This window comes from Camelina sativa, chromosome 6, assembly GCF_030686135.1.
Source record: "Camelina sativa cultivar CO46 ecotype springtype chromosome 6, ASM3068613v1".
Taxonomy (NCBI): domain Eukaryota; kingdom Viridiplantae; phylum Streptophyta; class Magnoliopsida; order Brassicales; family Brassicaceae; genus Camelina; species Camelina sativa.
Window position 1 is genome coordinate 11,843,090 of NC_141885.1, and position 13,912 is coordinate 11,857,001.

At 38.8% G+C, this 13,912-nt stretch overlaps 1 protein-coding gene and 1 pseudogene across 1 annotated transcript; both read left to right on the forward strand.

The window, feature by feature from the left end:
* Nucleotides 1-6,951: 6,951 nt before the first annotated feature.
* On the forward strand, nucleotides 6,952-8,089 carry LOC147942454 (zinc finger BED domain-containing protein DAYSLEEPER-like). The gene is made up of 3 exons (XM_087456062.1): nucleotides 6,952-7,354; nucleotides 7,580-7,923; nucleotides 8,019-8,089. Exons 1-3 carry the CDS (start codon nucleotides 6,990-6,992, stop codon nucleotides 8,087-8,089), a joined length of 780 nt encoding a protein of 259 aa, XP_087312188.1. The 5' UTR covers nucleotides 6,952-6,989.
* A 623-nt stretch (nucleotides 8,090-8,712) lies between these two features.
* Nucleotides 8,713-9,729, forward strand: LOC147942455 (uncharacterized; annotated as a pseudogene).
* The last annotated feature ends 4,183 nt before the right edge of the window (nucleotides 9,730-13,912 follow it).

Sequence of the window (13,912 nt, forward strand, 5' to 3'; positions counted from 1 at the left end):
AGCATTTGCTAGGATGTTAGCTAAAATTATAAGACTAAGAGCACATTTTGCAGATTTTCCACTTAAGACTATACGTCTAGACAATGCTGGTGAATTTACATCCCAAGCATTTAATGATTACTGTATGTCCATGGGGGTGAGTGTGGAACATCCTGTGGCACATGTCCATACACAAAACGGATTAGCTGAATCCTTCATTAAATGAATACAATTAATTGCTCGACCATTGTTAATGAGATCGAAGCTTCCTGTGTCGGCTTGGGGACACACAATTTTACATGCAGCAGAACTTATACGCATGAGGCCATCTAGTGAACACAAATATTCGCCATCCCAATTATTAACGGGTCATGAGCCAAACATATCCCATCTCAAAACATTCGGGTGTGCCGTTTATGTACCGATTGCTCCACCACAGAGAACTAAGATGGGACCTCAAAGGAGGATGGGAATATATGTTGGATATGAGTCTCCCACCACTATAAAGTATCTTGAGCCAACCAAAGGAGATTTATTTAAGGCCAGATACGCGGACTGTCAATTTACAGAATCCAAATTCCCTATGTTGGGTGGAGAGACTAGCAAGCTGGGTAAAGAAATAACATGGAATCAAACATCCTTGAATTGGCAAGATCCTCGGACTCTAGCCTGTGATGCAGAGATCCAGAAAATTATACATTTGCAAAAGCTAGCTATACAATTGCCAGATTCCTTTCCTGACCCAAAGAGAGTAACAAAATCGTACATACCAGCTTGTAATGCACCAGTACGTATTGATGTTCAGAAGGAACACAATAATCAAGTTGCTACAGAGTCTAAGCCACGTTTAAAACGAGGTAGACCATTAGGTTCCAAAGATAAGAACCCTCAGAAGTCTAAAGGTGCAAAACAGACCGAGGTTAAGGGAATTAAAGAAAATACAGACATGGCCGCGGCAAGTCCTAAGGTACCAAGTGAGGTTCGGGACGCTGAACCTCAAGGACCTAAAGGTATTGATAATAATGAGATCTCAATAAATTATATCATGTCTGGAATTAAATGGAACCGTAAAGATGTCGACATCGATGAAATATTTGCATACAAGGTAGCACTTGAGATAAATGAGGATCATGAACCCACGTCTATATTAGAGTGCACTCAAAGTAAAGATTGGCTAAAGTGGAAAGAAGCCATTGACGTGGAGTTGAACTCTTTAAAGAAGAGAAGTGTGTTTGGTCCGATCTTAAGGACAACACCTGAAATTAAACCAGTTGGACATAGGTGGGTCTTTGTAAGAAAGAGAAATGAGAAGAATGAAATCGTGAGATACAAAGCACGGCTTGTAGCACAAGGATTCTCTCAAAGACCAGGCATAGATTATGAGGAGACATAATCCCCTGTGATGGATGCAACAACATTTCGGTACTTAATAATTTTGGCTATAAGAGAAAAACTGGATTTACGGTTAATGGATGTTGTAACCGCATACTTATATGGTCCACTGGATAATGAAATTTGTATGAGATTACCAGGGGGTTTTGAGCTCAAAGATAAGAATGGTTCTCGAGAACAGTACTGCATTAGGCTGAACAAATCCCTTTTATGGACTGAAACAGAGTGGTCGAATGTGGTATAACCGGTTAAGTGAATATTTAGCTAAAAAAGGCTATAAGAATGACCCAATCAGTCCATATTTATTTATAAAGAAGTTTGCAAACAAAGGGTTTGTAATTATAGCAGTTTATGTGGATGATTTAAACATCCTTGGAACCTCTGGGGAAATCGCCCAAACAGTCGAATATCTAAAGAAAGAATTCGAAATGAAAGACCTAGGCAAGACAAAATTTTGTTTGGGATTACAGCTTGAGTACATAAATAATGGAATCCTTGTGCATCAAAAGGCATACACAGAAAAGGTACTCAAGAGGTTTAATATGGACCAAGCTCACCCATTGACCAGCCCAATGGTTGTTAGAAGCTTAGACTTGGATAAAGATCCATTTGGTCCAAAGAAGGCCGATGAAGAAGTTCTCGGACCTGAAATGCCATACCTCAGTGCTATAGGAGCGTTAATGTTCTTGGCTAGCCACACTAGACCGGACATATGTTTTGCCATGAACCTCCTAGCAAGATTTAGTTCTTGTCCGACTATAAGGCACTGGAACGGTGTTAAACATGTTTTGCGTTACCTACAAGGGACGGTAGATTTTGGTTTATATTATACTAACTATAACAGAGATGGTTTAGTTGGTTTTGCTGATGCATGTTATCTATCCAATCCACACAATGGTAAGTCTCAAACAGGTTACGTGTTTACATACGGTGGTACGGCGATCTCGTGGCGTTCCATGAAGCAGAGCATTGTTGCCACTTCGTCCAACCATGCGGAAATCCTAGCAATTCATGAAGCCGGACGAGAGAGTGTATGGTTGAGATCGATGACTCAATATATTAGAGCAAATTGCGGTATGATCAAGGACAAGGGGCCAACCGTAATCTATGAGGACAATACGGCCTGCATCGCACAGCTCAAGGAAGGTTACATCAAGGGAGATCAGACAAAGCACATCCTACCGAAGTTCTTCTTCACACACGAACTACAAAAGGCCGGAGAAGTTCGTGTGGTACAGGTGCAGTCATGCGACAACTCAGCCGATCTCTTCACTAAGGCATTACCGACAACAACATTCAAGAAGCTCATGCACCAGATCGGAATGCGGAGGCTTAAGGACTTAGAGTGATGCTTGGAACAGGGGGAGCAGTGCGTGCTGTACTCTTTTTCCTTCACCGTGGTTTTGTCCCATTGGGTTTTCCTGGTAAGGTTTTAATAAGGCAGCACCCCCTAACGTACTGCAACGATCTCTTTGCATCGGCACGGTTATGTCATCCAAGGGGAAGTGTTGTAAAGCACTGGATGGTAGACTCCATAACCGGCCATGTATGGCCCATGTACGTTTAGTGCCTTACGACCCATCGACCGTAGGCCCATCGGTCTATTCTATTTTCTAGTCGGTTATGGACTTTAACCCTTATACTTTAGTATATATATGTAACCTCATTCAATTATCAATAATAAAAATAAGAGAATTTCACCTTTTGATTCTCTAGTTTACAACAGATAACCATATTTTCACAAATTAAGATTTGATCTACACCGTCAGGTTTTAATACCTCCTCACTACAAATAAAGCACACTCATATCTTAAAAACGATTTTTTTTTTGTTATCAGTTTATTTATTCATTACTATATATATATATATATATATATATATATATACTGCTGCGACGCATAGCCGTTCTTCTTTTACTGAGTTTCCAACGATTCAGTTTATGAAATATTATTTTGTTTGTTCTTCTCAATTTTTTTTGTTAGTTTCTGAATCTAATTAGGTTCTCGAGACACGATGAATGAAGAGATCAAAGGAAGTTGAAGAAGTCACTTTTAATTTGACGGACGATCATCGTTTCGGTTTGGGTCTCTTGTTTTTTTTTTTCCCTTAATTTGTCCTCATCTTAGTTTTAATTTTGGGTTACTTAACTTAATGTTTGCTTTTCCAATAATTACTAGCGTACATAACTTAGATTTTTTTTTTCTTTTTTGTTTTTTTTTTGTTTTTTTTGTTTTTTTTGTTTTTTTTGTTTTTTTTTGTTTTTTTTACTTTTAGGAGTTGGGAAGCATTATTTATGGGAGAAGAGATCAAAGTGTTGTAAAACACGGATGGTGGATTACAATAACCGGCTCATACTCGGTCCGTACTTGGCCCATGTACGTCCAAGACATTAAGGCCAATCGCCACCTCCTTTAGTCTAGGTCGGTTTAGACTTCCTAATGTATTTGGGCTTTGCCCTTCACTATATATATGTAATGTTCCATTGAATCATTAATAATAAGACAAGAGAAAACCTCCTTCGAGTTTCTCTAGTTTACAACACGTTATCATCACGAATTTGCCCTAAACTCCAACTGAGAAAAAACCCTAAAACCCTAAGCAGCCGCTGCACACAAAAACCTTGTTCGTCCAAGCTCGGCGATCAATTCCTGTTTGTGATCCGTCCGATTTTGTCCAAGTTCGTCGACGGCTACCGTTCGTGATCAGATTCTCGTCTGTAACTTGTCAAAGTTCGTGACCAGTTCCTGTCCGGGGTGAGTTTTGTTCTGAGATTCGTTCGTGACCAGTTCTTCCTGCTACCGAGGCCGAGGTTCGTGATCGAGAGAAAAGTAAAACCGAGGTCTTTAGCTCATGGTTCATATCCAGTCAACCCCAAAATCAGTGAAGGTAAAATTTAAACCCCCTTAAGAACATATGAATCGAATCTGATCATAAGAATAATGGAACCCTAAAATCTAAAAGTAAAACAATCAACAAACCAAAACCTTATAACTCTAAAAACTTAAAATCGGATTGCTATAGGGTTGTGTTAGATTGTTTGCAAATAAATCTTTTATGCCATATTTAAAATACAGTTTGATTGTTTGCTTAAAATCGATGGCATGAATACCTAGATCTAAAACCTAAAAAACAAAAATATTAAATTGTTTAATCTAGGTTCAAATCCGATTATGAGTATTGGTTTAGTAAAATTAAAACCCTAGAAATCTAAGACATTAAAATCAGATTAATCCTATGTTTCACATAGAACCCTAAAATCTAAAACCCTAAAATCAATTAGGAAAATTTCTAATTTAATTCGTTGGCCATTATCTAGTATATATAAGAAATTTAAATATATTAGACAATATCCTAAAAGCCTATAAATTATTTTCTAAAAGCTTTGTCCTAACCCTAAAACTAGAAAAAGGAAAATTTGTATAGAAAAAGGAAAAACTTAGGAAAAGGAAATTCTTGTATGCTAGATTTTATATTTATCTAGGATTGTTTTCATGTACATAATAGACCACGAAATTACATAAATAAACAAGACATTATCCACTAATATAATCGGCATGTTTCGGTCTCATATATATCGCATGGCCCACAAGAAAATAAATCCATAGTCCGGTTTTTACCGCATGTAGAGATGTCAAACGGGCCTAAAGCCCGCGGTCATGGCCCACTAAGAAGCTTCGCCGAGCGGGCATGTGCTTAGTAATTGAAGCCCATTTTTTTGCGGGCATAACGGACGGACCCGTTTGGTCGGCGGGGTCAAGCGGTCTTGCCCGTCGCGGTTTGCGGGCATAGCGGACCGTGGTTTCTGGTTTCGAATTTCCGATCAACACTTCAAGTCTTCAACGCGATAAGCCGATAACGGGTTTGAATGGGTCGGGCAAATCCAACATCCTCGATTCAATCTGTTTCGTTGTGGGTATCACTAATCTCCAGCAGGTTCGAGCTGCTAATCTGTTTCGTTCTGTTACATTTGACAATTCCGAGAGAAACAGGAGTCCTCTCGGCTACGAGGAGCACCCAAAGATTACTGTCAATAGACAAGTATGTTCTTTGTTTCTCCTTTCCTTCTACTTATCGTTGAGATATCAATTCATGGGTTTGTCAAAATTTGAGACTTTAACTTGGAATTGTGAATCTTTTTTGCCAAAGAGCATGCCTTGTTTTAGTTAGGATTACAGTTGGGCTTCAGAGAAGTAGCAAAATTTGTGATGTATAAAGAATAAAGCTAGGGGTTTTGAGGTTAGCTTCTTAACTAATGTTGTAATGTTCTGGTGAAATGGGTCTTCTATTTGCTTTAAGTGACCTTTTCGTTTTGTATGTGTTAGTGTTTCAAGATTGTAGTTGGTGGTAGGAACAAGTATTTGATAAATGGGAAGCTTGCACAACCAAGTCAAGTTCAGAATCTTTTCCACTCGGTGCAGCTATACAGGAAATGAAAGGGATTAAAGAAGCAGGTGGATGGGTGTGTCTTCTTATTTTTCCATTTTTTAACAAAATTATCACTGACTTCACTTGTGAGGACTTGGCTTAATAATGGAAGTCTTGCTCTCTTTATACATATTAATATTTTCAATGGAAGGATTTGTGGAGACATAGCTGTATCCCGTGCTTTTGGTCACATCCGGTTCAAGACAAAGAAGGATGAGTTGGGTTCCTTCTTTTCTTCTTCTTTTTCTTTATGCTCTTCATCATTGCTCATAAAAGTTTATATACACAGGATGTTAAAGAAAGGTGTTGATGAAGGAAGATGGTCTGAGAAGTTTGTTTCTAGGTACTGAACTATTTCGAAAGCTGTTTTTACTTTTACTTGTCTCCTATGTTACATTTTCATTGATGATCGGTCATGACTTTTGATAGAGCTAGTCATGTAATCTAGTCATGTAATCGAAAACTTTGTAACGTAATGTCATGATGATTTGGTCTTTGCATCTCACTCTATTCCACACACTCTGTAACTGCAGATACAAAGTACATTTTAGCAGGGAATTAAAATTGTATATGTTTGGGATGGGTGTACTTCTCTGTTGCTTAGACTCTCTTTTTTTTTGGTATGCACATAGCAATGGAGATCTAGAGAAGTGGAAGGATTGGGGAATTGAGAAAAAGTGTTTTCCATCACGTTAGACAATGCTACTAACAATGACACAACACAAGAGATTCTGAAATCTCAGCTTATGTTGCGGAATGATTTGTTGTGTGGAGGAGACTATTTTCATGTGCGATGTGCAACACATATTCTCAACATCATTGTTCAGATTGGCCTGACAAATATAGGTGATACATTGGATAAGATCAGAGAGAGTATCAAATATGTTCAAGCTTCTGAAAAACGTGAGATATTGTTTGGAAAATGTGTTGAAGCGGTTGGTCTACAGTTGAAAGCGGGCTTGATTATGGATGTGAAAACTAGATGGAATTCAACATACAAGATGCTTGATAGGGCTCTCAAGTATCGAGCTGCATTTGGTAATCTCAAAGTCATTGATGGCAGAAACTATAAGTTTCACCCTACAGAAGCTGAATGGCACTGCTTGAAGCAGATTTGTGAGTTTTTGGAGTCTTTTGATGAAATCACAAATCTGATCTCAGGTTCAACATATCCAACTTCAAACTTGTATTTCATGCAAGTTTGGAAGATCAATAATTGGTTGATATCGAATTCACAGAATCAAGATGAAGTCATCAGAAGTATGATTGTTCCAATGAGAGAAAGGTTTGATAAGTATTGGGAAGAGGTTAGTGATGTGTTTGTAATGACTACAATGTTTGATCCAAGGTTGAAGCTAACACTGGTCAATTATTGTTTTGAAAAGAACGATAAAAGTTCTGCTCAGATGAAGATTAAACATTTGCGTAGTAAGCTTGCTACTCTTTTTGAATCTTATGAGAATAAGTCCATTTTCACATCATCTTCTACAGAGACACGTGAAACTAATCATCAAACTGATGAGAATGAAGGAAAAAAAGGAGTTTTGGCAACTATGATGTAATTATTCAAATTCTCACTCTCTTAGGCTATGAAAACTTTTACGTAGGCTATGAAAACTAATTCTCAGTTTTGGTTTAAAAATTTAATGACGTAGACTTCTTTTTATGGTTTAGGTACAGTGTCAGTTTGTTTTAATTATGTCTTAAGTTGTTTGACAAATGTGCAGATTTTTTTAAAATGTTCATGTCTTGTTAATTTCTTTTGTTTGGATACTAAAATTAGTTTTATACATTTTCAGGATTTTATTAACTTCCGCAAACAAACTGTTGTTACTAGTGGAAAGTCTTCTCTGGAAATGTATATGGATGATCCGCCCATAGACATGATAGAGTATGAGAGATTGGATATTTTAAAATATTGGAAAGATAACTCTCAACGTTATGGAGAACTGACGTCAATGGCTTGCGACCTCCTTAGTATACCAATCACAACAGTAGCATTTGAATCTTCTTTTAGTATTGGAACTCGAGTTTTGAACAAGTACAGAAGCCGTCTTCTCCCAAAAAATATTCAAGTACTAATATGCTGCCGCAATTGGTTAAAAGGTTTTGAAGCATATGAAAATGGTAAGCAAACAATTTTCACAATTTGGTTTTGATTGTGTAACTTTTAAGTGATATATATTAACCTTGAACTTCTTCTATTACTTTGCCATATGTAGAGGAGGATGAAGAATTTGTTGAAGATGAGACATTACCTTATTTCCAGTCAATTGCTGATGATGAAGCTTGATTTGGTTGAAGAGAAAGTTTCACCTTGAGATTTATGTTTTCAGTTTAATACTTTGGTTGAGCTTGTTTAATACTTTGGTTTAATTTTTCAGTTAAAGTACTTCCTTGATTTCAATTCTAGTTTAAACATCAGTTATGACTTATGAGTTATCCAAGGTCCAAGGATCACACTTCTTAATGATTAAGAGTACTAGCATGATGAAATAGAGGATAACAAGAACAAACACACACTCATGATCTGAACAAGTTCATTTGTAGATTGAACAAACTGTCAACAAATCAAAATAAGAAGAAAGTGAAGGTCGTATACTAGAGAAGTCAAAGCCCGCGGGCAAGCCCGTTAGTCCGCGAGGCTAGGCGGAGCGGGCATGGGCCGTGATACGTCGCCCACCGCCCGCGGCGAATCACTGAAAATACGGGACCATCACAGTCAGTCCGAACGGGCATGCCCGCATGGCCTAGACTATAAATCGGCATGGTTCGGTTTTAAAAACCACATGACCCAAGAGCATAATATTCAGCATGGTTCGGTCTCATATATACCGCATAGCCCAAAGATAGAACGATTACATGTTTCGGTCTCATATATACCGCATGGTACTAATCGTAGGCCTGTTTTGTAGAATGGCAAAGATCAACAATCTCAACTATGCTGCACTTAACGTGTCCGGAGACAACTACCTCGAATGGGCTTTGGACACCAAGATCAATTTGAAATCAAAGGACCTATGCGAATGCATTGAGGATGGTAACGATTGCACTGAAAAGAGTAGGTATAAGACGATTTTGCTAATCCGCCACCATCTTGCTGAAAGTCTCAAGGATCAATACCTTACAATATAGAATCCTCTTGAGTTTTGGACAGAGTTGAAAAACAGATATGGACACCAAAAGACGGTGCTCCTACCAAAGGCTCAATTCGATTGGAAAAACTTAAGGATCCAGGACTTCAAATCCATGGATGAGTATAACTCAGAGCTATTTAAGATAGTCTCAATCCTTAAGTTATGTGGTAAGGAGATCACTGAGGAAGATCTGCTAGAGAAGACATTCTCAACCTTTCACACCAACAATATACTGCTTCAACAACAATATCGTGAAAAGGGTTTCAAAACTTATGCAGATCTTATCTCTTGTTTGCTGCTTGCTGAGCAAAACAATGAGTTGCTACTCATGAACAGTACAATGAGACCTCCTGGTTCAGCCCCATTACCTGAAGCCCACAAAGTCGATTTGACCAAGAAAGAGCCTAAAGAACCCACCGGGCCCAAAGAGACCAACTACGTCCATAAGAGCAAGTACCATGGCCGTGGCCGTGGTGGTCGTGGCAATTACCAAGGGAACCACTATGATGGTTACGGCCGTGGGAACCGGTCCGACTTCGGTCGTGGCCGTGGTAGAGGCCGTGGAATTCACAAACCGCAACATAAGCCTAAATCGGTTTGTAACCGATGTGGTATGGGTAATCATTGGGCTAAGACGTGCAGATCATCTAAGTATCTCATTGATCTTTATCAAAAGAGTTTGAAGAAAAATCCAGAAGCCAATATGGTCTATCTCGATGGTGAAGGAGATTTCGACCATGAGAATGATGATCTATTGGACTATGAAACTTCGGATTGTCTAGGAGAGGATAATTAAAAATTGTCTTTGTTTAATTTATGTTTTATGATTTGAATTTTATTTAATTATGACATTGGATTATAATTATGGTTTAAATTCAATTATTTTATTTCCTTCATTATAAAATTATTTGTTTATGTTTTACAACATAAATTCTTGTCCATTTTAGAAATGGCCGAGGACATACTTGTGGTGGATAGTGGATCCAGCCACACAGTTTTGAAGGATAAGAGATATTTTATTAATCTCATAATGAAAAATGCCAATATTAGTACAATTGTGGGTATAGCAAGTTTAATTGAAGGCTACGGCCAGACACACATACTTTTGCCTAATGGCACACATCTTGAAATAAGTAATGCCTTATATTCACCCAGCTCTAAGAGAAACTTATTGAGCTTTAGAGACATTCGTTTGAATGGTCTACATGTTGAAACTAAGGGTGAAGGAAACCAAGAGTTCCTACAAATTACTGAAATCACCCAAGGATCTAAGAAAATCCTAGAGACTATACCCGCACTAGCCACTGGTTTATACCATGCTAAGATTAATATGATATAGGCTAATTTGGCAATGAATAAAATGTTCAAAGAACAATTCACTTTATGGCATGACCGGCTTGGCCATCCGGGTTCTAACATGATGCGTAAGCTAATAATAAACTCTAAAGGGCACACTCTAAAAGAGAGAAGAGTTATTCCTAAGAATCTCACGTGTGTAGCATGTGCACAAAGAAAACTCATTGTGAGGCCATCACCAGTAAAAGTCACTAAAGAGACTTTAAATTTTCTGGAAAGAATACAAGGAGATATCTGTGGACCAATACACCCACCATGTGGGACGTTTAGATACTTTATGTTTCTAATCGATGCATCGACCAGATGGTCGCATGTTTGTCTATTGTCAACTAGAAACCTTGTGTTTGCTAGATTACTGGCCCAGATTATACGGCTAAGAGCCCATTTTCCAGATTTTCCACTTAAGACTATACGTCTAGATAATGCTGGTGAATTTACATCCCAAGCGTTTAATGAATATTGTATGTCCATGGGAGTGAGTGTGGAACATCCTGTGGCACATGTTCATACACAAAATCGATTAGCTGAATCATTCATTAAACGGATCCAATTGATTGTTCGACCATTACTAATGAGGTCGCAGCTTCCTATGTCGGCTTGGGGACACACAGTATTACATGCAGCAGAGCTTATACGCATCAGGCCATCTAGTGAACATAAGTATTAACCATCCCAACTATTAACGGGTCATGAGCCAGACATATCCCATCTCAAAACATTCGGGTGTGCCGTTTATGTACCGATTGCTCCACCACAGAGAACTAAGATGGGACCTCAAAGGAGGATGAGAATATATGTTGGATATGATCCTCCCACCATTATTAAGTATCTTGAGCCAACTACGGGTGATTTATTTAAGGCCAGATACGCGGACTGTCAGTTTGATGAAACCGACTTTCCCAAATTAGGTGGAGAGACAAGCAAGTTGGTTAAAGAAATAACATGGAATCAAACATCCTTGAATTGGCAATATCCTCGGACTCTAGCCTGTGATGCAGAGGTCCTAAAGATTATACATTTGCAAAAGCTAGCTATACAATTGCCAGATTCCTTTGCTGACCCAAAGAGAGTAACAAAATCGTACATACCAGCTTGTAATGCACCAGTACGTATTGATGTTCATAAGGAACACAATAATCAAGTTGCTACAACGTCTAAGACCAGTTTGAAACGTGGTAGACCAATAGGTTCCAAAGATAAGAACCCTCGAAAATCTAAGAAAAGTGCGAATGAAACCGTGGTTAAAGAGATGACAGACATGGCCGCGGCAAATCCTAAGGTGTCGAATGAGGTTTGGGACGCTAAACCTCAAGGTCCTGATGGTATTGATAATAATGAGATCTCAATCAATTATATCATGTCTGGAATACAATGGAACAGAAAAGATGTCGACATCGATGAAATATTTGCATACAAGGTAGCACTTGAAATAAATGAGGATCATGAACCCACATACATTTTAGAGTGCACTCAAAGACCAAAATGGTTAAAATGGAAAGAAGCTATCGACGTGGAATTAAGTTCATTAAAGAAAAGGAATGTGTTTGGTCCGATCTTAAGGACACCATTCGATATAAAACCAGTTGGACATAAGTGGGTCTTTGTAAGAAAGAGAAATGAGAATAATGAAATCGTGAGATACAAAGCATGGCTTGTAGCACAAGGATTCTCTCAAAGACCCGGAATAGATTATGAGGAGACATGCTCCCCTGTGATGGATGCAACGACTTTTAGATTTCTAATAAGTCTGACTATAAGAGAAAAACTGGATTTGCAGTTAATGGATGTTGTAACCGCATACTTATATGGTCCACTGGATAATGAAATATACATGAGATTACCAGAGGGTATTGAGCTCAAAGATAAGAGCGGTTCTCGAGAATACTGCATAAGGCTAAACAAATCCCTTTATGGACTGTGGGCGAATGTGGTTCAATAGACTAAGTGAGTACCTAGCCAAAGAGGGCTGTAAGAATGACCCCATCAGTCCATGTATATTTATAAAGAAGTTTGCAAACAAAGGGTTTGTCATAATAGCAGTATATGTGGATGATTTAAACATCCTAGGAACCTCTGGGGAAATCGCCCAAACAGTCGAATATCTAAAGAAAGAATTCGAGATGAAAGACCTAGGCAAGACAAGATTCTGTTTGGGATTGCAACTTGAGTACATAAATGATGGAATCCTTGTGCATCAAATGGCATATACAGAAAATGTACTCAAGAGGTTTAATATGGACCAAGCTCACCCATTGACTAGCCCGATGGTTGTGAGGAGCCTTGATTTGGATAAAGATCCATTTGGTCCAAAGAAGGCCGATGAAGAAATTCTCGGACCAGAAGTGCTATACCTCAGTGCAATAGGAGCGTTAATGTTCTTGGCTAGCCACACTAGACCAGACATATGTTTTGCCGTGAACCTCCTAGCAAGATTTAGCTCTTGTCCAACCCAAAAGCACTGGAATGGTATCAAACATGTGTTGCGTTACCTACAAGGAACGCTTGATTTGGGTTTATATTATACTAACTATAACAAAGAAGGTTTAGTTGGTTTTGCTGATGCAGGTTACCTATCGGATCCGCACAATGCTAGGTCGCAAACCGGCTATGTGTTCACACACGGTGGTACAGCTATTTCGTGGCGTTCTATGAAGCAAACCATTGCAGCCACATCATCTAATCATGCCGAAATCTTAGCAATGCATGAAGCCAACCGTGAGTGTGTGTGGTTGAAGTCGATGACTCAACATATCAGGACAGATTGTGGCATGGCCGACGATAAGGAAGCTACGATTATCTACAAAGACAATACGGCCTGCATCACACAACTCAAAGAAGGATACATCAAGGGAGATCGGACAAAGCATATTCTACCCAAGCTCTTCTTCACACATGAACTACAAAAGGCCGGAGAAGTTCAAGTGGTACAAGTTCAGTCTAGCGACAATTCAGCCGATCTCTTCACCAACTCTCTAGGACATCAACATTCAGAAAGCTCATGCACCAGATTGGAATGCGGAGACTTAAGGACTTCTAGGGATGCTTGGAACAGGGGGAGTAATGCGTGCTGTACTCTTTTACCTTCACCATGGTTTTGTCCCAATGAGTTTTCCTGGTAAGATTTTAATGAGGCAGCACCCCCAAGCGCATTACAGAGATCCTACTTAGCATTTGCACGGTTATGTCATCCAAGGGGGAGTGTTGTAAAACACGGATGGTGGATTACCATAACCGGCCCATAATCGGCCCGTACTCGGTCCATGTACGTCCAAGACATTAAGGCCCATCGGCCACCTCCTTTAGTCTAGGTTGGTTTAGACTTCCTAATGTATTTGGGCTTTGCCCTTCACTATATATATGTAATGTTCCATTGAATCATTAATAATAAGACAAGAGAAAACCTCTTCGAATTTCTCTAGTTTACACCACGATGAAATTAGTTATTTATTTTTCTGTTTGATTCGATGGTTTTACATTTTAGTATCTTGACCGTGGAAGTATTTTGCTCTCTTATTTTGGTAATTTACATAACTCTTTTTGATTTGTGTGGAATTGAGATTTCTTGTTGCGTCTGTATGAGTTAATGCTCGGTTCTATAAACGAATCAGTTATGGACACGTGTG